Source organism: Cetorhinus maximus, unplaced genomic scaffold (assembly GCF_964194155.1).
Source record: "Cetorhinus maximus unplaced genomic scaffold, sCetMax3.hap1.1 HAP1_SCAFFOLD_805, whole genome shotgun sequence".
NCBI lineage: Eukaryota > Metazoa > Chordata > Chondrichthyes > Lamniformes > Cetorhinidae > Cetorhinus > Cetorhinus maximus.
In genome coordinates this window covers 80725-102030 of record NW_027596747.1, presented here as the reverse complement: position 1 = coordinate 102030, position 21306 = coordinate 80725, and the positions used below count along the sequence as shown (strand labels likewise).

The window sequence follows — 21306 nt, the reverse complement described above, 5'->3', positions numbered from 1 at the left end:
GAATGGCCTTTTTCTGCATCATAACATTTCTATGGTTCTATGCTTCTTTAGCTGTTGCATCACAAAATCTTTACCACTAGTAGCCTCTAGTTACACTAGATACACTGGTAGCCTCGAGAATACACCCAGTAATACAATAACACCTCAAGTGTTTCTTAGCTCCAACCAAATAGACTCGGTCCTTGACCCCTCTAGGGCATCCCCTCGCTCCAGTACTGCAACATTCTTAATCAGTACTGTAACTTATCCTCATTTTGTCCCTCCCCTATTTCTCCTGATAACCATGCATCCAGAAAGATTAATTACCCAGCCCTCTATTTTTTCAGCTAGATTTCCATTATCGCCATATCTCCATGAGGTCATTTGTGCCTTTGGCTCACAGACCTTATTTACTACACTCCGTTCATTCACATACATGCACTCTAAACTCATTCAGATATTATTGCATTTGTTATTACTCCAACTCTGACTTATACCTTACTATTTCCTACGCTGGAGCTTTCTGTGTTTGGCAATTACCTTTGAACATTAGTTTTCCTCCAAAATATTATCTCCTGATTCTCTCACTTTTGCCAAGATGCTTAAACACTCACATAGATAGGGTAAATCGTCCCATAAGAATGTTATTTCCAGTTCTGTTCAGGTATATCCAGTTTGCTCTGTTAAGGTGTCATCTCGCCAGAACAGATCCCAATGTCCTAGGAATCTGAAGTCATCCCAACAGTACCACTTCTCCAGCCACACATTCAGCTACTTAATTCTACTATTCCTCACTTGGTCATGGTACTGGGAGGCCGCTACCTTTGAGGTGTGCTTGCTGCTTTCCTTCTTAACTCCCTCTGTAAAGGAAGGCCACTCTGTCTACTTATGCCATTGATACCAAAATGGGGCACGACAACTGGCACTTCAAAGCTTACCATCCACCCCTACAACCACCCCCACCCCCGCAGAGTGCTCCGCAGCCCCTTAGTGACATCCTTGACCTTGCTACCATGGAGGTAACACAACTGCATTCACACCTGTGCCAGGAAGGCCTGTCTGTTCCAGTAGTTACCAAACCCCCTTTCACTCGTGCTAGAATATTTGCACTTTAATTAGAAATTAACAGAGGAGATGTCCATAACCTAATGATAGGAAGCTCTACCTTCCTGGGTGTGAGCTTGTTCTTGTTGTTTAGAATGTACACTGCTGAATCAACAGCAACAAATGAGACGTTTGCTGCATCGTTGGTGGAGAATTGCAGATCAAATGTGCCACCCGGTCCATGGGATTTATTTTCGTCCTTTATTTCAATCTGTAAAAGTTAATTAGAAGACTGTTGTCGAGTTAATCAATTACCAGAAAGACATACACTGCAGGAATTACAAACAGCTTAAAAATTACCCAGTTTAGTAAAATAACTTTAAAAATACATACAGTGTGAATACTTTTGATCATTTTGCATTTTGTGATCTGTTGACTGAAAGGATTTAGAGGCACTGGAGAAGGTGCAAAAATGATTCACAAGGGATGATGCCAGATATGAGGGGTAGTATTTACTAAGAAAGAGGGAGCACTTTTGGGCTATTTCCTCTAGAATAGTGAAGTTGCTCGGATGACCTGACAAATGTATTTATGATCGTGAAAAGGTTTTATGTGGCTGATGAAGAGAATATGCATCCATTTGTGAACAAAAACAAAAACAGGTCCATAAATATTAGTTAGTTGCAAATCAATCATATGCCGAACTATTTTGTTGGCTGGGCCAGCATTTATTGCCCATCCCTAGTTGCCCTTGAGAAGGTGGTGGCGAGCTGCCTCCTTGAACTACTGCTGCCCATCTGGTGTAAGTATACCCACAGTGCTGTTAGGGAGGGAGTTCCAGGACTTTGACCCAGCGACAGTGAAGGAACGGCGATATATTTCCAAGTCAGGATGGTGAGTGACTTGGAGGGGAACTTCCAGCTGGTGGTGTTACCATGTGTCTGTTGCCCTTGTCCTCCTAGATGGTAGTGGCCATGGGTTTGGAAGGTGCTGTATAAGGAGCCTTGGTGAATTCAAGCTTCCTCAGTGCTGTGGGTGCTGCACTCATCCATGTAAGTGGGGAGTATTCTATTTTACTCCTGACTTGTGCCTTGTGGATGGTGGACAGGCTTTGGGGACTCAGGTGGTGAGTAACTCACAGGATTCATAGCCTCTGATCTGCTGTTGTAGTCATAGTATTCATATGGCTAGTCCAGTTAAGTTTCTGGCCAATAGTAATCCCCAGGATGTTGATAGAGGGGGATTCAGTGATGGTAATGCCATCAAGAGGCGATGGTTAGATTCTCTCGTGTTGGAGATGGTCATTGCCTGGCATGTGTGTGACACAAATATTACTTGCCACTTGTCAGCCCAAGCCTAGATACTGTCCAGGCCTTGCTGCATTTGGACATGGACTGCTTCAGTATCTGAGGAGTGCTGATCTGGTGCTGAACATTGTGAAATCATCAGCGAACATCCCCATTTCTGACCTTATGATGGAAGGAAGGTCATTGATGAAGCAGCTGGAGATTGTTGGGCTGAGGACACTACGCTAAGAAACTCCTGCAGTGATGTCCTGGAGCTGAGATGACTGACCTCCAACAACCACAAGCATATTCTTGTGTGCTAGGGATGACTCCAACCAGTGGAGAGTTTTCCCTTGACTCCCATTGACTCCAGTTTTGCTAGGACTCCTTGATACCACATTCGGTCAAATGCGACCTTGATGTCAAGGGCAGTCACTCTCACCTCACGAGTTCAGCTCTATTGCCCATATTTGACTAAGGCTGTAAGGATGTTAGGAGCTGAGTGACCCTGGCGGAACCCAAACTAAGCGTCAGTGAGCAGGTTATTGCGAACCATGTGCCACTTGATAGCACTGTTGATGACCCCTTCCAGTACTTTGCTGATGATCGAGAGTAGACTGATGGGGCGGTAATTGGCTGGGTTGGATTTGTCCTGCTCTTTGTGTACAGAACATACCTGGGCAGTTTTCAACATAGCCGGGTAGATGCCAGAGTTGTTGCTGTATACTGGAACAGCTTGGCTAGGGGCGCGGCAAGTTCTGGAGCACAAGTGTTCAGTACTATTGCTGGAGTATTGTCAGGGCCCATAGCCTTTGCAGTATCCAATGCCTTCAGCCGTTCCTTGATATTACTTAGAGTGAATCGAATTGGCTGAAGATTGGCATCTGTGATGCTGGGGACTTCTGGAGGAGGCCGAGGTGGATCATCCACTCAGCACTCCTGGCTGAAGATTGTAGCAAATGCTTCAGCCTTATATTTTGCACTGATGTGCTAGGCTCCTCCATCATTGAGGATGGGGATATTTGTGGAGCCTCCTCCAGTGAGTATTTCATTGTTCACCAACATTCATGACTGCAGGGCTTAGATCTAATCTATTGGTTGTGGGATTGCTTAGCTCTGTCTATCACTTGCTGCTTATGCTGTTTGGCATGTATGTAGTCCTGTGTTATAGCTTCACCAGTTTGACACCTCATTTTTAGGTATGCCTGGTGCTGCTTCTGACATGCCCTCCTGCACTCTTCATTGAACCAGGGTTGATACCCTGGCCTGATGGTAATGGTTGAGTTGGGTATATGCTGGGCCATGAGGTTACAGATTGTGGTTGAGTACAATTCTGCTGCTGCTGATGGCCCACAGCACCTCATGGATACCCAGTCTTGAGTTGCGAGATATGTTTGAAATCTATCCCATTTAGCATAGTGGTAGTGCCACACAACACGATGGAGGGTATTCTCAATATGAAGGCGGGACTTGGTCTCCACAATGACTGTGCAGTAGTCACTCCTATTGATACTGTCATGGACAGATGCATCTGTGGCAGGCAGATTGGATGAGGTCGAGTATGTTTTTTCCCTCTTGTTGGTTCCCTCACCACCTGCCTCAGACCCAGTCTAGCAGCTATGTCCTTTAGGACTCGGCCAGCTCGTTCAGTACTGGTGCTCCTGAGCCACTCTTGGTGATGGACACTGAAGTTCCCCCACCCAGAGTACATTCTGTGACCTTACCGCCCTCAGTGCCTCTTCCAAGTGATGCTCAACATGGAGGGGCACTGATTCATCAGCTGAGGGAGGGCGGTACGTGGTAATCAGCAAGAATTTCCTTACCCATGCTTGACCTGATTCCATGAGACTTCAATTTTGGCACTGGCCCCCAGAAATTAGTAAGGAGGACTTTGCAGGGTTGACAGGGCTGAGTTTGCTGTTGTCATTTCCAGTGCCTAGGTCGATGACCTCAATGTAAAGTTGTGCGGGGCGCAATTTTCCGGAATATTGCGAATGGCCTATTTATTACACCATGTGGTTCCATTCATAATGGTGCTCGGCAGCGCACCCACATAGCTTACAGTTAACATTAGAATGTCAGCTTGCTGATGCACGGGATAGATTAAAATTGATCCTCGATGTCATTGCTTTCCTTGGGGGAGCTATGCAGAAACATCCAATTGCAGCACTTGTGCAGCACTGCAGATATTAACTGGGAACAAACTGGGCAAAAGTCATTGTGACCAGATACTGAACTGAATGTTACCAGCCCTGCAAGGCTGAGATGGAGGCAAGGGACAGGAAAATTGCGGGGAAAGCCATCAGAGCCAGGCAGCTCTCCGGCACGGGCAGACCTCAGAGCCAAAGGTTCCGTGGCCCAAGAGGGGATAAAAGGTAACCCACTCTGGCACCCCTCCGTCAACAGCACCCACAATTCCCGCCGGGATAGCCAGGCTTCAGAACTGCTGGTACTCTGATTGGATGGAGCGCCCGCTCATGGCCACCAGCAGTAAAATCGCCCAGCTGGTCTCGCTGATGGGAAGTGGATGCTCAGGACTTGCTTTTTGGCCCGTTGTCAGGGTCACAAACCTGCAGTATAATCTAGCCTATTTGATTTCTAGGTCCTATTGGGCAGGAGCACGGACAAGGCGCCAATTGCGAAATGGTCACTAATCGCTTTTCCTACTTTCGAGTGAAGAGATTTGCTGACACAATTGGTGAAACTAGCTTTGATTTCCCAGCCACTGGCAGAGCTGAGCACGACGGTGCCCAAAACTGGGAATACGAGCAGGTAAAAGGGCAAGGCACAGAGCATTTGACTGCCAGCTCGATAACTCACAGGTTAAATTAAGCAATTCCCAGTACCAAGTCCATGGCGCATAATATCTACACGGCCCCGGGATGGGGTAAAATCATCCTCTGTGCCTTGCCCTTTTACCCGCTCATATTCCCTGTTTTGGCCACTGTCGTGCTCAGCTCTGCCAGTGACTGGGAAATAAAAACAAGTTTCACCAATTGTGTCAACAAATCTCTTCACTCGAAAGTAGGAAAGCGATTAGTGTCCATTTCGCAAGGTTCCAATTGTGCTCGGGATAATTGTCACTAAAACAAAACAGCAACAGCAGCAAAGTACTGCAGATGCTGGAAATCTGAGGTAAATACCGAAACTGCTGGGAATACTCAGCGTGTCGGCCGTTAAACCTATTACTTCCGAAACACTAAAGTGACGAGGACAAGATGATGTGCTGTTCCTTGAGCTTGCACTGAGCTATAGCGGAACAGTGGAGGAGGCAAGGAACGGGTCAGACTCAGAGTGGGAGTAGAGTGGAGAAATAAAATGGAACTGCCTGATCAACAAAAATAACATTTTCCCCCAAAAAAACCAAGTGAGAAATCGTTAGTGTCCACTCACCCGCCCATCGCACTGATCCTCCACATCAATCCAAACTGAATTTGCCACAATTTCCTTTCCTCCTCCTGCTTCGATGTAATAGTAGGCAAGAAGGCGAAACGTAGGAACCATGTCAAGGCTCACTTGAAGTCGGAGTTTTGATGGATCTGCCTTCCGAATCCGACCGGAGCCGATCACCTTGCCTTTGCTCATGAGCTATGGAGGAAACAGACATGACTGAGTGAGTAGTGTTAACACAAAGCAGGCATTAGAATCAGCCAGCATTGCACACTCTGTCCTATATTCCGCTCCGCTGAAGCAAAATAACAGCGTGACATAGTGCAACAGTATCAAGCTCCAAGGAATCCGAATATTGAAGATAACACATGGGAAGTGGTTAGGATACTTTATCAGGGAATAATGAACTGAAGGTTTCAGCTGTCATGCCCTGTGTTCATTGTCTACAAATGTGAAAAACAAATCAATGTTTATAGCGTGGCAATGGACAAACTGCCGAGAGAGAGCGGGCATTGTCAGTAGTTGGCAATCATGCGGCTCGAGAGAAGGATACAGCGTGCCTTGGCCTCAGGAGGTGTAGTGGGAATTGCCATGTTGGCCACTTGCACAGTGGAGGCGTCAGGAACAGTGCCATGTTTTGGAACCTCGCTGTTTGGTTGTGCGAGAGGCTTGTTTATTGAGAAGTTTACAGAGAGTCAATTTCTCCAACAGTGGAACATGGGCTGGCACTATCATGTGTCAAGCAGGTTTTCCCAGGCTAATTACTAGCGAGGCATCAGCCAAGTAAAATGCGAGCCCTTTTCTGAAACGGGGGAAAAATGTACGTGGCACCTTCCATGACTCAGGACGCCCCAATGCGCTTTACGATCAAGGAAGTGCTTCGGCAGTGAAAGGCCGTAATATGGGAAATACAGCAACCAATTCACACACAGTAAACTCACACAAAGAGCAATGTGATGACGTGATAATTGGCTCTGTGATGGTCTTTGAGGGATAACTATTGGCCCAGATTACTGAGGAAATCCCCTCTGCTCTTTTGTCGAAAGATAATGTGGCATGTAACAACTGAGTGACCATCTGCCGGTTTTCAGCTTTTTGGTAACCAGGTGTACGCCAGGAAAAAAAAAGTTGACTTTTTTTTGTGGCGGTGGCGTAATATTCGCTGGGAACTCGCCCAATGCCACCCCTTCCCTTGCCCTATGCAGGTTATGATGATGCTGGCTGTAGGAGGGGACAGCAAGGGAAGAGAATAGTCAGGCTCAGAACCGCCATAGGCAAAATACCCACTCCCTGAATTCGGGTAAAACACAAGAGCTGGTGCCTAACATTGCATATTCTTGGGAAAAGGACGTTTGCATTCGGATTCATCAATTCAATAAAAATATTTGATGGTTGATTCACAAAGTTCAATGGAATAGAAGCATGTTAGACGTGGTGCAACGGCTGGCACATTCGCCCTCGCCTCAAGAGGTTCTAGGTTCAGGCTCCGCTCCACAGACGTGAGTACATATTCCAGGCTGACAATACTTGTGCAGTGCTGAAGGAGGCCAGCACTGCTGGAGGTGCTACATTTGGATGGGACATTAAACTGAGGTGACTTCCCTCTTAAGTGGCTTTAAATCATCAAGCAGTGGGATTATCTCCAGTGTTCTGGACAATATTAATACTTCAATCACCATCATGCTGTGGGTTGTACAGGAGACAACCGAAAATATCTTCGTGAATTTCAACCCCCAACTTCCCCCCCTCCCCTTGTCACAATGTAAATGTGTCTAAAACCCTTTGGAGTGACGATTGGTATCTGACGGCCGAGTCATTTGTATCATTTCAACTCGGCGAGTAAGAATCTTACCTTTGGTCAATTTTACTTACGATGTAGTAATAATAATCAATGTTTCCACTGTCTGCTTCTGTGATAGCTCGGAATTCTACATATATATCCTGACCCGCCTCCGGGACTGTGTGTGGAGCCTGCATATGAAGGTAGCTCTTGCTGGGAGATTGATAGACTTGAGTCGTCACCATTCCTTCACTGAATTCATTACCAAGTTTCCCATCTCCAGCTGTCACCTAAACCAATAACACAACGAGCCATTATAAGTTTGCCAGAAGGAGGCCCCAGTTGACCATATCCCCCCAAGTAAGGCATGTTTGCCCTGAGCAGATGAGCAGTTAATAATCTCATTCCCTGATTGATTGTTAGTTAATGAATTAATCGGTAGGTATTGGTAGTGTAGATGGACGAATTGTGCCTTATGAGATATGATTCCATTTGACGGCTGAGAAAACACCATTCAGCGACACAAACCTGTCACTCAGCCAATTTTACATCTATGCCATACTAACATATGAACATACAAATTAAAATCATGAGTCGGCCGCTCGGCCTCACTGTCATTCAATGAGATCATGGCTGATCTGATTGTACCTCAACTCTGCATTCCCGCCTATCCCTGATAACATTTCTTCCTCTTTTACTTATCAAGAATATATCTACCTTTGCCTTTAAAGTATTGAGAGGCTCTGCTTCCACTGCCTTTTGAAGAAGAGATATCCAAAGTGTCACAACTAAATGAGAGAAGAAGAAATCTCCTCATCTCTGTTAAAAAATAAGAGGTCGCTCATTTAAGACAGTAACATCTAGTTCTAGATTCTCCCACAAGAAGAAACACCCTTCCCACATCCACCCTGCCAATTCCTCTCATGGTCTTAATATATTTCAATCAAGTAGCCTCTTACTCTTCTAAACTCCAGTGGATGCAAGCCTAGTCAGTCCGTAATGTTCCTATTATTCCACAAATTATAACATTACTCACAAGTCTGTGCTGCATCACTTTATCAAATGTCTTTTGGAGGACCATATACACCACTTCAACATCATTACCCTCATCAACCCTCCTGTTACCTGATCAAAAACTTCCGGCAAGTCAAACACTATTTTCCCTAACAATAGTCAAACACTATTTTCCCTAACAAATCAATGCTGGTTTTCCTTAAAATAAAATATTCCACCAAGTGACTATTAATTTTGTCCCGAATTATGGTTTCTAGTAGCTTCCCCACAACTGATGTTAAGCTGACTGGTCTGAATTTGCTGAGTTTGTCTTTACACAATTGTTTGCACATTTGCAATCCTCCTGTCCTCTGGCACCATTCCTGCGTCTAAGTCACTGTGGCCAGCACCTCCTAACTTTAATATTCACTTTATTCAGTATTCTTGGACGCGTCTCATCCGGCCCTGGTGCCACATCAATTTTAAGTGCACACAGCCTCTCCAATACCTCGTCATTATCATTTTTAGTGACTTCCAGTGTCGGAATTCATTCCTCTTTCACCATGAAGTATGCTGAAACTTCCTTATTGGTGAAGGCAGATGTGACCTATTCATCCATACCTGAGTTATGTCCTCTGCCTCTATGCATAAATCTGCTTTTTTGGTCTGTAATCAGCCCCAGTGATCCTTTTACCACCTATTTACTATTTATATGCATGTAGAAGACTTGTTCATTCTCTATAATCTTAGCTGCTAGTTTATTTTCTTGCCTTCTCTTTGCTTTACTTATTTGCTTCTCACGTCCCTCTATATTCAGCCTGGTTCTCATTGTGCTATCGACCTAACATCTGTCATATGCACACGTTTTATTCTTCATCTTGATCTCTATCTCCTTCATCATCCAGTGAGTTCTGGATTTGTTTGCCCTAACTTTCCCCTTCAACAGGATAGTGTTCACAACAGGACAGCCCAGTGTTCAATTACCATGTTACCCACCAACATTTGATTCCAGTATATCTTGCCCATTCTTACCCCATTGAACTTTTCTTTCCCTATTTTAATTACTCTTAATCTAGATTGTCCCTTGTCCTTTTCCATTGTCAACTTTATAATACAATGATCACTGTCCCCTTAATTTTTCCCTATTGACATTTGATCCACTTGGCGCCACTCATTCCCAAGTACCAGATCCAGCAGTACCTCCTGCACTGTGTCCTTTTCCATTGGACTGGAAACATACTGCTGTCCATAAGTTTCCTGAACACACTCAAGGAACCCTTGCACCTCTCTTCCCTATGCACTACTACTGCCACAGACAATATTTGGTTAATTAAAGTCCACCATTATGACTACACTATAAATCATGAACGTCTCTGTAGTTTCCTTGCAAATGTCTTCCTCTACATCTTCCCCACCAGCTGGTGGCCCATTGACTCATCCGAACAATGCAAATGCACAGGTTTTGCTCCGTAGGTCTGGCAAAATAATATATTCCCCTGAATACTGCAATGTGCTCCTTAACCAATGCTGTCATACCACTCTCCCCACAACACTTCCTTCCACGCTTATGTTATTTTTCCTGAACACGTCATATCCAGGAATATTTAAAATCCAGTCACGCCTTTCTTTGAGCCAGGTCTCTGTTATAGCCATGACATCACATCTCCACTTGGCAATCTGCGCCTGTTAACTCACTAAGCCTATTTAACACACTTGGTGCATTCCCAGACTTGCATAGTGATGCAATTTAGACATTATTGATTTCTCCCTTACTCTGAACCCACGTCATTTCTTACTATTTCTTACTCGGGTGCTACCTGCCTCTCCCAGTGGTTTGTGCATGTTTGAATTCATCTCTGAATTACCTTCTGATCCCCATACTCCTGCCAAGTTAGTTTAACCATTCCCCAATCGCCTGAGCAAATTGCCCAGCAGGGTACTCGGCCCTGGATATGTTTAGGTACAACTCGTCCAGCCTGTACAGGTCCCATCTCTCCCAGGGCCGGTAACTATGTTCCATAAATCGATTCTGTTGCAAGGTGGATTATTTGTTTCAATATAATACTGACAACAACACGAATTATCAACATTAGATTAAATGATCTTAGCACTAATCATTGGGCAGAATTTTCCCCCCGTTGGTTGGGGGGGGGAGGGGGGAGGTTCAGGAGTGGGCTCATGGAGACACGCCTCCAATCGCTATGCGCTTGCTGTGCAGTGGGGGGGGGGGGGCGATTCCCTAAACCAGAGAGTGAGCTCTTTAAGCACGTGCGTGAAAAAGCGCACTCATCTCCCTGAGGCTAAGTGCAGCCTCAGAGAGATCAGTTCCACATTAAAGAATGTTAAAAACAGAAAAAAAAATCCCTGACACTGTCACATGAGTTGGGACATGTCCATCACTTTTAGTGACACTTTTATTAAATTTTTAAAAGCCTACGTGAAACCTCATCACGCCTGTGGATGAGGTCTCATGTTTTTTTCCAATACCCCGCAGGGCTCCCGGCCTGCCCACCAACCTTAAGGTCCACTAATTATGTTAATAACTTTGTCAATGCCCTCAATTGGCCATTGAAGGTCGGTGGGTGCACAGCTGGTTTGGCTGAGTCCCTGCCGACTTGAAAATTGAAATGAGGCGGGGTGACGTCGGGAGTTCCACCCGATGTCATCCCGCGTCATTTTACGTGTCGACAAGCGGGCCCCGCCCCCCACTCGCCGACTGGGAAATCCTGGCCATTAGATTTTTTGTACAGAACTTGGTATATTTTTGTTGACCCCTCATCATTCCTCAAAGCAAGGCAGAACTCAGCAGTGTGATGAAATACTCTCCACTCGCCAGGATGAGTGGGGCTTCAGCAATACTCAAAAAGTTTGGCACTATTCAGGATAAAGCAGCTCACTTGATTGGCACGCCGTGTGCCACCTTAAACATTCGCTCCCACCAGCATTGTCTGCAGCCGTACCATCTGCACACTGCACTACAGCAACTCCTTAATACTCCTCCGACAACGTCTCCAAAATGTGCGAACAGCGGTTATAAGGACAAGCGCAGCAGACACAAGGGAACATCAATTACATGCCATTCCATGTTGCAGCTATAGTGCCGTCCTTTACTGTGACCCATGAAACTCTCTCCCTCCGCACTGTGGCTGTTCCCACAACACATGAACTGCAGCAGTTCAAGAAATCGCTCAACCTGCTCAGGGACAATTGGGAATGGTTAATCAATGTTGCTAGAGATGGACATATCCTGAGAATTAATGTTAAAGCCCAAAATAAACAAATGAAGTTTAACAAATGTTATTGTGTAACTGATCATTTGTTTAAAACCGGAGAAACGGTTGGAGCTGAAGCAAAATAATTTTCTCCATCTCTGTATCCACCAAATGTCTTGACAAAATTGCTACTCAGAACCACTAGAAGAAAGGGGTATCCACAATTTCTAGGGAATTTAGTTTTGATCCAGAAAATGGAATGTTAATCTCCTTTACCTCAACACGTTCCATCAGCAATCATTCGCCTAAATTCGCAGTCCCACATTTTGCTGAAGAAAAGCACTAAGTGCGAGGGATTTTCTGAGACCCCTTCAACTCCCACCTCCCCCCTCCCCAGGTCTTCAGCGGGGTCCTTGGCTGTTGCTGCTGTGTTGACTGGAATATTACGTGTCCTTGGATGGATGTTAATGACGTATAATTGGTCAATGGATTGTGGGCATAATAGGGGAAACAGCTCCTAAGTAATCCAATGAGGAATTCAGGAGAAACGTCTTTGCCCAGAGTATGGTGAGAATGCGGAATTTGATTGCACGGGGAGTAGCTGCTGCAAATAATGCATTTAAGGGAAAGATGGCTAAGCATGGGAGAGGGTGGCATGGGCTGTTCAGTCGATAGATTGAAATGCAGGTGGGTGATAGAAAGCTCTTTGGAGTATAAATCTCGGCATGGGTTTAGTGACCTGATTCTGTACTCCACGTTATATGTAACACCATGTCACTTACCATAGGGGGAGGCGATGGCGTAGCGGTATTATTGCCGGACTAGTAATCCAGAGATATTACTCTGGGACCCAGGTTTGAATCCTGCCACAGCAGTTGATGGAATTTGAATGCAATAAAAATCTGGAATTAAAAGTCTAATGATGACAATTGTTGTAAAAAAAACCCACCTGGTTCACTAATGCCCTTTAGGGAAGGAAATCTGTCATCCTTACATGCGACTCCTGACTCTTAAATGCCCTAGCAAACTATTTAGTTATAACTGCTACAAAGTCACAAAAAAGGAATGAAACCGGACGGATCACCCAGCATTGACGTAGACACTGGAACCTTCACTGCCACTGGGTCAAAATCCTGGAACTCCCTTCCTAACAGCACTGTGGATGTACCTTCAAGAAGGCAGCTCACCACCACATTCTCAAGGGCAACTAGGGATGGCCACCAAAGGCCACATCCTGTGAATGAATAAAAAATAATAATTCTGCCAGTTCCCTGCGGTTCCGTGCAACCCAATGTCATTCTCTGTAAATCTGTGTAGCTCGATATCATTCTTGGTATTCACTGTAATTCGATGGAATCTCTCCAGCTGTTAGGTTTGTTTATAACACTGTCTTAAACTTTTCAAACTGGAAAACAATAATTCTATTGATTTTATTATGGTTCACATTGAATGGTTTTACCTTCATGCTCAGAACGCTGACATTCGCTGGGGCCTCCCTTTCAAAGACAACAAGACCATGTTGATCGGTGTTTCTAGTCCGTCCTCCCTCAATGTTCACAGGCACATTAACGGCTGGAGTTCCATCAGGATAGGTTACAGTTGCCTGTTGACACAAATATCCCAGAGCAGTCGTGAGAATATCTTCTTCGAATGCCTGTGCATCACTTTAGCATAGATCCCTGAGCCAGTTTTATTTTAATTTGGTCCGTGATATTCTTTACTGTATAGAAAGTGTCTGTATAGAAAGGGCTACGATTTGCCAAATGCTCAAGCTGCAGGTAACTGCCTCTGAAATGGAAGAAAATGTTATTGCAGTTCTTATATGGAATGTCTTCTATTCATAAAATCGTAGAAGCATCACAGCGCAGAGGAAGGCCACTCGGCTGATGCTGTCCATGCCGGCTGTCCTAAGGAGCAATTCACATACTGCCACTCCCGTGCCCTCTCCCCACATCCCTATGCATTCACCTTTTGTGGATGTTTAGAAAATTTAGAAAATGTACAGCAAGAAAAGGAGGCCACTCTGCCCATCGTGCCTGTGCCTGCCGAGAAAGGAGCAACCCATCCTAATCCCATTTTCCCAGCACTTGGTCCGTAGCCCTGGAGGTCACAGGACCTCAGTTGCATATTCAGACACCTTTTAAATGTGTTGAGTGTTTCTGCCTCTAGTACCCATTCAGACAGTGAGTTCCAGACCCTTACCACACTCAGGGTGGAAAAAAAATCCTCACCTCCCCTCTAATCCATCTACCAATTACATTGAAGGAGCTGCCTTTGAATTTGTCCCCTGATTTGTTAATTTAGTTTATTTGTTTGGGCTCGAAAGAGTTACCAATTACATTAAATCTAATCTCCCTAGTCACCATCCTCCCTGCTGAGGAACATAGGGTGTCTCCATCCACTCTATCCAGGCCCCTCACAACCTTGTGCACCTCAGTCAAATCTCCAAGACAAAAAAACACCCCCAAAAACACTTACCAATCTTTCCTCATAGCTGCAATTTTCCAGCCCTAGCAACATTCTTGTAAATCTCCTCTGTGCCATCTCAATAGCACCCTTCTTGTAGTGATGTGACCAAAACTGCACCGTGTTCAAGTTGTGGCCTAACGAAAGTTTTATATAGTTTCAGCTTCACCTTCTTGCTCTCATATTCTATGCCTCAGAGAATAAAGGAAATTATTCCATACGCTGTCCAAGTTACCTGATCAAACTGCTCTGCTACTTTATAAACCAGTGGACATGCATTCCAAGATCCCTCACTTCATCTTCAGCTCTCAGTATTCTCCCATTTATTAAGTGTCCCTTTGCCCTGTTTGACCGCCCTAGATGCATCACACAAACATCTCCAGGTTGAATTCCATTTGCCACTTCACCGCCCACGTACAATCCAGTGATATATTCCTGTCAGGAAAAGCAAAATACCGTGGACGCTGGAAATCTGAAACAAAAACAAAAATAGCTGGAAAAACTCAGCAGGTCTGACAGCATCTGCGGAGAGGAAGACAGAGTTAGCGTTTCAAGTCCGTATGACTCTTCATCAGATCTTCTGATGAAGAGTCATACGGACTCGAAACGTTAACTGTCTTACTCTCCGCAGATGCTGTCAGACCTGATATATTCCTGTCGTCTTTTATATCCTTATTTTCAACTTTTCGGGAGAAATTAAGATCTGATAATCACCAGTGAGAAAACCTGGTTATATCCCAAGGCCAATTTAGCAATGTGTTCAGCTGTTTCTGTAAGGAATGGACTTTGGTTCCTCCCACATTAGCCAGACGGAGGTGATATTGGACTGGGTCACGCACAGCAGGCTGCATCTCCACCGCCCCACCATCACCGCCACCACCCCACCTCCTTCTACACACAGACACACACAGAAACAGACACACACAGAAACAGACACACACAGAAACAGAGACACACATATTCCAATGCATTGTTTTCAATGCATATCAGCTGGGAAGTATAACAATGTCCATTGAATATCATCCTCTTTAAACTGCCACATGCGGGAGAATGTCTTCAGTGCAAACTCCAGCTTCACAGTGACTATGTTGGCTTAAAACTAATTTGTGACTCTTTGAGATTCTCCTTTTGTCTGTATTTGCTAAACACCAAATTAAACTGGTGCAACGTAATTAACTGCTTGTATTCTGTACTTGGACTAGGACAAGTAAAATTCAGCAAATACAGATTTTATTGTTTGGAAGAGTGAAAAGCAGTCAGATTGTAGGATTCATGCCATTAAAAACTGATCAAGAGCACAGAGATCTCTCTTCACAGTTAACTAGGAGATAGATCCAAGAAAGCTGTGATTTACATGTAAGTAAGGGCATCTTAATTTTCAACCATAAATTGTCCGGACATAGAGCAGTGGTAGCAAAGAAGCTATGAACACTTCTGAATAGCGTATCTCAAAACATAGCCTCCTGCAAACTATGGCAGACATGGGGCACTGCCTTTCTTTTAGTTGGCTGGTTATCTGGAGGCCTGGATTAATGATCTGAGATGACAGCAGCACATAAATTTAAATTCAATTGATTAAATAAATTAAATAACAAAGATCAAATGTCATTCATGGAGACCAGGATTGTTGTAAAAACCCATCTGTTTCACTAACATGTTTTAGGGAAAGAATCTGTAGTCTCTACTCAGTCTGCATGTGACTCCAGGCCCACAGAAGTGTGGTTGAATCTTAACTGCCCTCTGAAATGGCCTAACGAGTCACATAGCTGTATTCAAGAAGGCGGCTGAGAGCCTTCGTCTCAAATGTAATCAGGGGCCAGCAGATAAGAACAGAAATTGTTGAATATATTCATCAGGTCAAGCTGTATCTGCAGAGAAACAAACAGTTAATGTTTCAGCTCTATTACTAGAACACTAATGATATATAATCAATCTGAAATTCTCACACGTTTCGCTCTCTACGAATACTGTCTGGCATGACAATTATTTCCAACATGCTTTTAAAAACAATCAATCAGTATTTCCGATTTCCAGCATCCTCAGTGGTGGCTTTAGTCGTAGAGATGGGAGAATCTTGGCCTTGTCAGTGACCCCCACAACCTGTGACTGAATAAAAAATGCTTGAACAAAATCTGGGACATCCTGCATGTAAGGAGATGCAAAATCGTTTTTTAAGCAACAAGCACGAGGAAAATGCATAACTTGTGCAAACCAGTGTTGGACCTTTAATTGACCTTGTGGAAATCCCATGGATGGTGGAGATGAGTGATCCCGTCCAAGTATTGGCCTTGATAGAAAGCAAAATTAGGGCAGGCTGCAAAATCAGTGTCTCACCCCGACACTGCACCCATAGGCTCATAGACGTCTATAGCACAGGAGGCCATTCAGCCCATCAAATCCGCACCGGCCAACAAAGATCTGACAACGTTAATCCCATTTTCCAGCGCTTGGCCCATAGCCCTGGAGGCTAAGGCAACGCAAGTAAATATCTAAATACTTCTTAAATGCTGCAAGAGTTTCTGACTCAACCACCCTTCCAGGCAGTTCCAGACTCCCACCACTCCCTGGGTGAAACATTTTCTCCTCAACTCCCCTCTTAGACTTCCACCTCTTACCTTAAATCTATGCCCCCTGGTTATTGACCCCTCTATTGATGGAAAAAGTGTCTTCCTATCCACCCTATCTATGTCCCTCATAACCTTATATACCTCTATCAGGTCCGCTCTCAACCTTCGCTGCTCCAAGGAAAACAACCCCAGCCTATCCAATCTTTCCTCATAGCTCAGAGCCTCCAGCCCAGGCAGCATCCTGGTAAATCCCCTCTGCAACCTCTCCAGTGCAGTCAATCCTTCCTATAATGTGGTACCAGAACTGCACACAGTACTCCAATTGTGGCCAAAAATGTATTTTATACAGCTCCAGCATTCCCTCCCTGCTCCTGTATTCTATGCCTCGGCTAATAAAGGCCAGTATCCCATATGTTTTCTTAACCACCTTATCTATCTGCCCTGCTACTTTCAGGGATCTGTGGATATGCACACCAAAGTCCCTCTGATCTTCAGTACTTTCCAGGGTCCTACCATTCACAGTGTAATCCCTTGCCTTGTTAGCCCTCCCCAAGTGCATTACCTCACACTTTTCCAGATTGAATTCCATTTGCCACTGCTCTGCCCACCTGACCAGCCCATTGATACTCTCCTGCAGTTTACAGCTATCCTCCTCACTATTTACCATCCTACCAATTTTCATGTCATCCGCGAAACTCTTGATCATACCTCCTACATTTAAGTCCAAATCATTTATGTACAGCACAAACAGCAAGGGCCCCAGCACCGAGTCCTGCGGAACCCCACTGGAAACAGACTTCCAGGCACAGAAACTGGATCTCTAGCATCACCCTCTGCTTCCTGCCTCTCAGCCAATTTTGGATCCAATGTGCCACTTTGCCTTGGATCTCATGGGCTCTTACTTTCTTGACCAGTCTGCCATAACCCCACCCCCACCAGTAACACCAGCCCAAACCCCCAGCCCCACCGGCCATCCTGTCCTTCAGTGAACTGGAGATCAGTGCTAAAATTGCCCTGATTATCTGGTTACTTACCACTGTAGCAAAAGGAGACTTTGGCATGAAGTGCCGGCTTGTTTTTGATAAATCAATCACATATGGTGAGGAAACAAATTTGATGCTGCTGAGTTCAAGCTCTTCCATTTCACCACCTGTAAAAGGTTAGAGATGCATTCAGTCCACCATTTTTCTCGCATTGTGTCTTCCTGGAGCGTGTATCAAGATGAATTACTCAAGCTTCTGGAGGGAACTTTGAACCTACAACCTTCTGCATCAAAAGGCGCCAGTGCTACCAACTGAGCCACAGCCTGTAAGCATGGGCAAAGCATTCAGCAGCCCAATTTACATCTCTCCCAATGTTTATTTTCATTGCTTTCAATGTGCAGTTCAGATGGTTACCTGCAATAACTGACGGGATGTCTATAACCCAAATGTCTGGCCCATATATTAAAATGTACTATCACTATGAACTACACTGTAATAGCAAAACACACTGGGTTACTTTAATCCAGCTTACTCACTGACTAATTCCACAGTCGTCACTGCCATATAGAGGTGCAGTCCCACTAGTTCATTTCTGGATAACAGGTTGGATTTTTCCAATAGACTCTGAGTGTTGAGAGATGAATTCACTTCTCCATGCACCATCTGAAAATGAGGAGAGAGATATCTTTATTCGTTAAGAATTAATATGAGAATATTATGTTAAAATCTATTTTTCAACCAAAAGGAAATTGCATATCAACACTCAACGTTGTGGATTGTGTATGAGATAATTAAAATGGTGAATGGAATCTTTGGCTTTATCTGTGGGTGGGTGTATGGCTGGTGATCAGAATGCAAAGCGGTGGGAGTTATCTTTTAGCTTTATGAAGCTCTTTTCAGACACCATCTGGAGTTCTGCACTCTGATGTAGGCATCATATCATGGTCCTTGGAGAGAGTGAAGTGTGCAAGAAATGGCGCATGGAGGGTCAATTGAACATCTCAAAATTGAGATTCATTGACTTTTGTTGGGTGAGCTTAGTAAGGAGATGCAAACGACCTGGGTAAATTGAGTTAAGACAAAGATCATTTATGGCTTAATTGAATGGTAGGGAAGGTTGTTCGATTAAATTGCCTACTCCTGTTTCAATACTTCTTCCGCTTTGCGTTTCCACTTTTTCTCATTTAATAAAATGTCAGCTATTTACACTGAATTCACTGTTTATTGAGCTAATGTTATCTTGAATTATCGAGTTATCCATGCTTCATGGCATCCACCCTCATCCTAGTTTCTTGATCTGACCAAAGCGGTGTGGGGCGGGGCAGGGGCGGTGGGGATGTGAGAGGATGGAAGTCCGAGGGTGTGGAGGTGGGGAGGGTGGTCATGTGGCACGAGTGGTTAGTTGGGTCAGTTTGTGGGATCCATTGTGGATAGACAGGGGAGGGGGTGTATAGTTGAAGGTGTGGGTAGTCGCGTGGGTAGTTTGTTGGGGGAGGTATTGACGGCCCTATTGACAGGTAGGGGGGGTGGTTAATCAGCGGGTGTGTATACATGGGCATGGGTTGACACGGACCAGGTATCGGATCTGCTGTGGTTAGTCGAGGGTGTGGTTTGTGGCAGGATAGTTTATTGGGGGCGAGTAGTCAGGTTAGGGGTGGATATTCGGTCTCTGCATAGTTGGAGGACACATAGTCAGGGGTGAGTAGAGGGGGGCAAAAACAAAAATACCTGGAAAAACTCAGCAGGTCTGACAGCATCTGTGGAGAGGAATACAGTTAACGTTTCAAGTCCGTATAACTCTTCATCAGAACTTCTGTTTCCTTAGTTCTGTTGAAGAGTCATATGGACTCAAAACATCAACTGTATTCCTCTCCACAGATGCTGTCAGACCTGCTGAGTTTTTCCAGGTATTTTTGTTTTTGTTTCATATTTCCAGCATCCACAGTACTTTGCTTTTATCTTAGTGAGTAGAGGGGGATGTGGGCAAACGGGTCCCCAGTGGGTGTCAGGGACCTTGTAGGTTGGGTTAGGGTGTTACTCGGGGATGGGTGGGTGGATAGTCAGGGCATTGGTAGATGGGCGTCAGGCTGTGATGAAGCAGGATTTCAGTTGTCAGAGGAAGGGTAGTCGATCTAGTGGATTGGGTTTTTGGGGGGTGGTATGTAGTCGGTCACCGGTTAGTCAGGTGTGTGTGTGGTTATTTGAGGTTCTGAATGGTTGTGGGAATGGCTAGTTGGAGGCATTGGGAACTTGGGGTGTGGGTTATGGAAAGTTAATATTCGTAGGTATGTGAAGACGAAGGGGTGGGTCGTTAATGGAGTAGTTTAGCCAGGGGGTGGAGTATTCAAGGGGTGAGCAGTCAGGGGGCATGTAGTTGGGTTATGGGGTGAGTGGTCAGGAATGAACAGTCATTTCACGGCATAATTTGTCAGGAGAAGTCATTCGGGTTGGGAGTTTTGGGGGTGTTTTGAGAGTGGGGGGTGATTTAGAGGAATGTGTGAAGGGAGCAAGGTGGAGTGGCACCCATTGTGTATCACTGGCATGCACCAGAAATGGTCAACAGGACAATACCCCAGAAATTAAGTACTGCACAACAGGCCAAAATCTCCCACACTGAGGCCAGTATCAAATATGTTTTCAGAGGGGCCCGAGCAGCACAAATCAATGCTATAAACTGCCTGAATAATTACAACACTTGTCACAGGTCCTGACTTCCAAAGGGTCTCAGTGCTTACCAAAGATGAACATCTCATCATTCACTGCTTTTGGTGTCCAAAGGTTTGTCTTATCTCCTCAATTATTGATCCACTTTGCTTTAAAATGTTCCCCTGTATTCTGCTTCCACCATTGTTATTAACAAGTCCAAGCAACCATCTTCTTATTTTTTCCTAATATATTCCTATGCCCTTTTGGTGACTATTGCTCTCTAGTTGCCAACTTAACAACCGGTCAAAATAATCTTCCCAATATACCATGACACAATGTTATCATTCTGAACAGGCCTATCTGAATCCACTCAACCAATTTTACTGTAATTAATGGATTCTGGTTTCTCAGGTTTCTCCCATTCCGTGTCAATTTTATTATTCCTACACGCTTCTCTATCATAAACACAATCTTTAGGCCGTGAATAATATGTTATTCATGGTGAATTACGGTATTTGAAATTTAATTAGAAATGCATTGAAGCCGGAAAACATGGAGTGGGATTGGGATGGGGGGTGGATTAGAGCTCGATGGAGGTTTCTGAACTTCCACCATAACTTGGAAAATTGACATGTTCCATTCGTCCTTGATTCCTGTTAAGGTTCCATGGGGCAGACCATTGTGAGGAATCATCATGGGAGGCACAGGCACTGAAGAATAGCAGAGATTAAGTTCCAATACAAGTACCAAATTGAATTCAAGTGTCCGCATCCCAAAAACAAAAACCATAAATACCTACGTACCGTTAATTCCTGTTCTAGTCCCCCAATGTACGTCTTATTGCCACTTCCATGGAGGATCCCGAACCTGACATATGCCTTTCCCTCCACAGCCTCTCCGTATGTGTGCCTTTCAAAACAGCAGATACGTTTCATAGGTATTTGGTCATAAACAACTGGG

General features: G+C 44.7%; 1 protein-coding gene across 1 annotated transcript in view; it reads right to left on the bottom strand.

Moving 5' to 3' along the window:
* LOC144674800 (complement C4-like) overlaps window positions 1–21306 on the bottom strand; it is a 141244-nt gene that overhangs the window by 53661 nt on the left and 66277 nt on the right. Inside the window, exons 8-14 of the mRNA XM_078535996.1 lie at window positions 21150–21255; window positions 18237–18363; window positions 17752–17867; window positions 13144–13287; window positions 7572–7769; window positions 5703–5897; window positions 1145–1294 (exon numbers count right to left, since the gene is read on the bottom strand). Of these exons, the coding sequence (XP_078392122.1) occupies window positions 1145–1294; window positions 5703–5897; window positions 7572–7769; window positions 13144–13287; window positions 17752–17867; window positions 18237–18363; window positions 21150–21255 (1036 nt within the window). The remainder of the gene's footprint in view (window positions 1–1144; window positions 1295–5702; window positions 5898–7571; window positions 7770–13143; window positions 13288–17751; window positions 17868–18236; window positions 18364–21149; window positions 21256–21306) is intronic.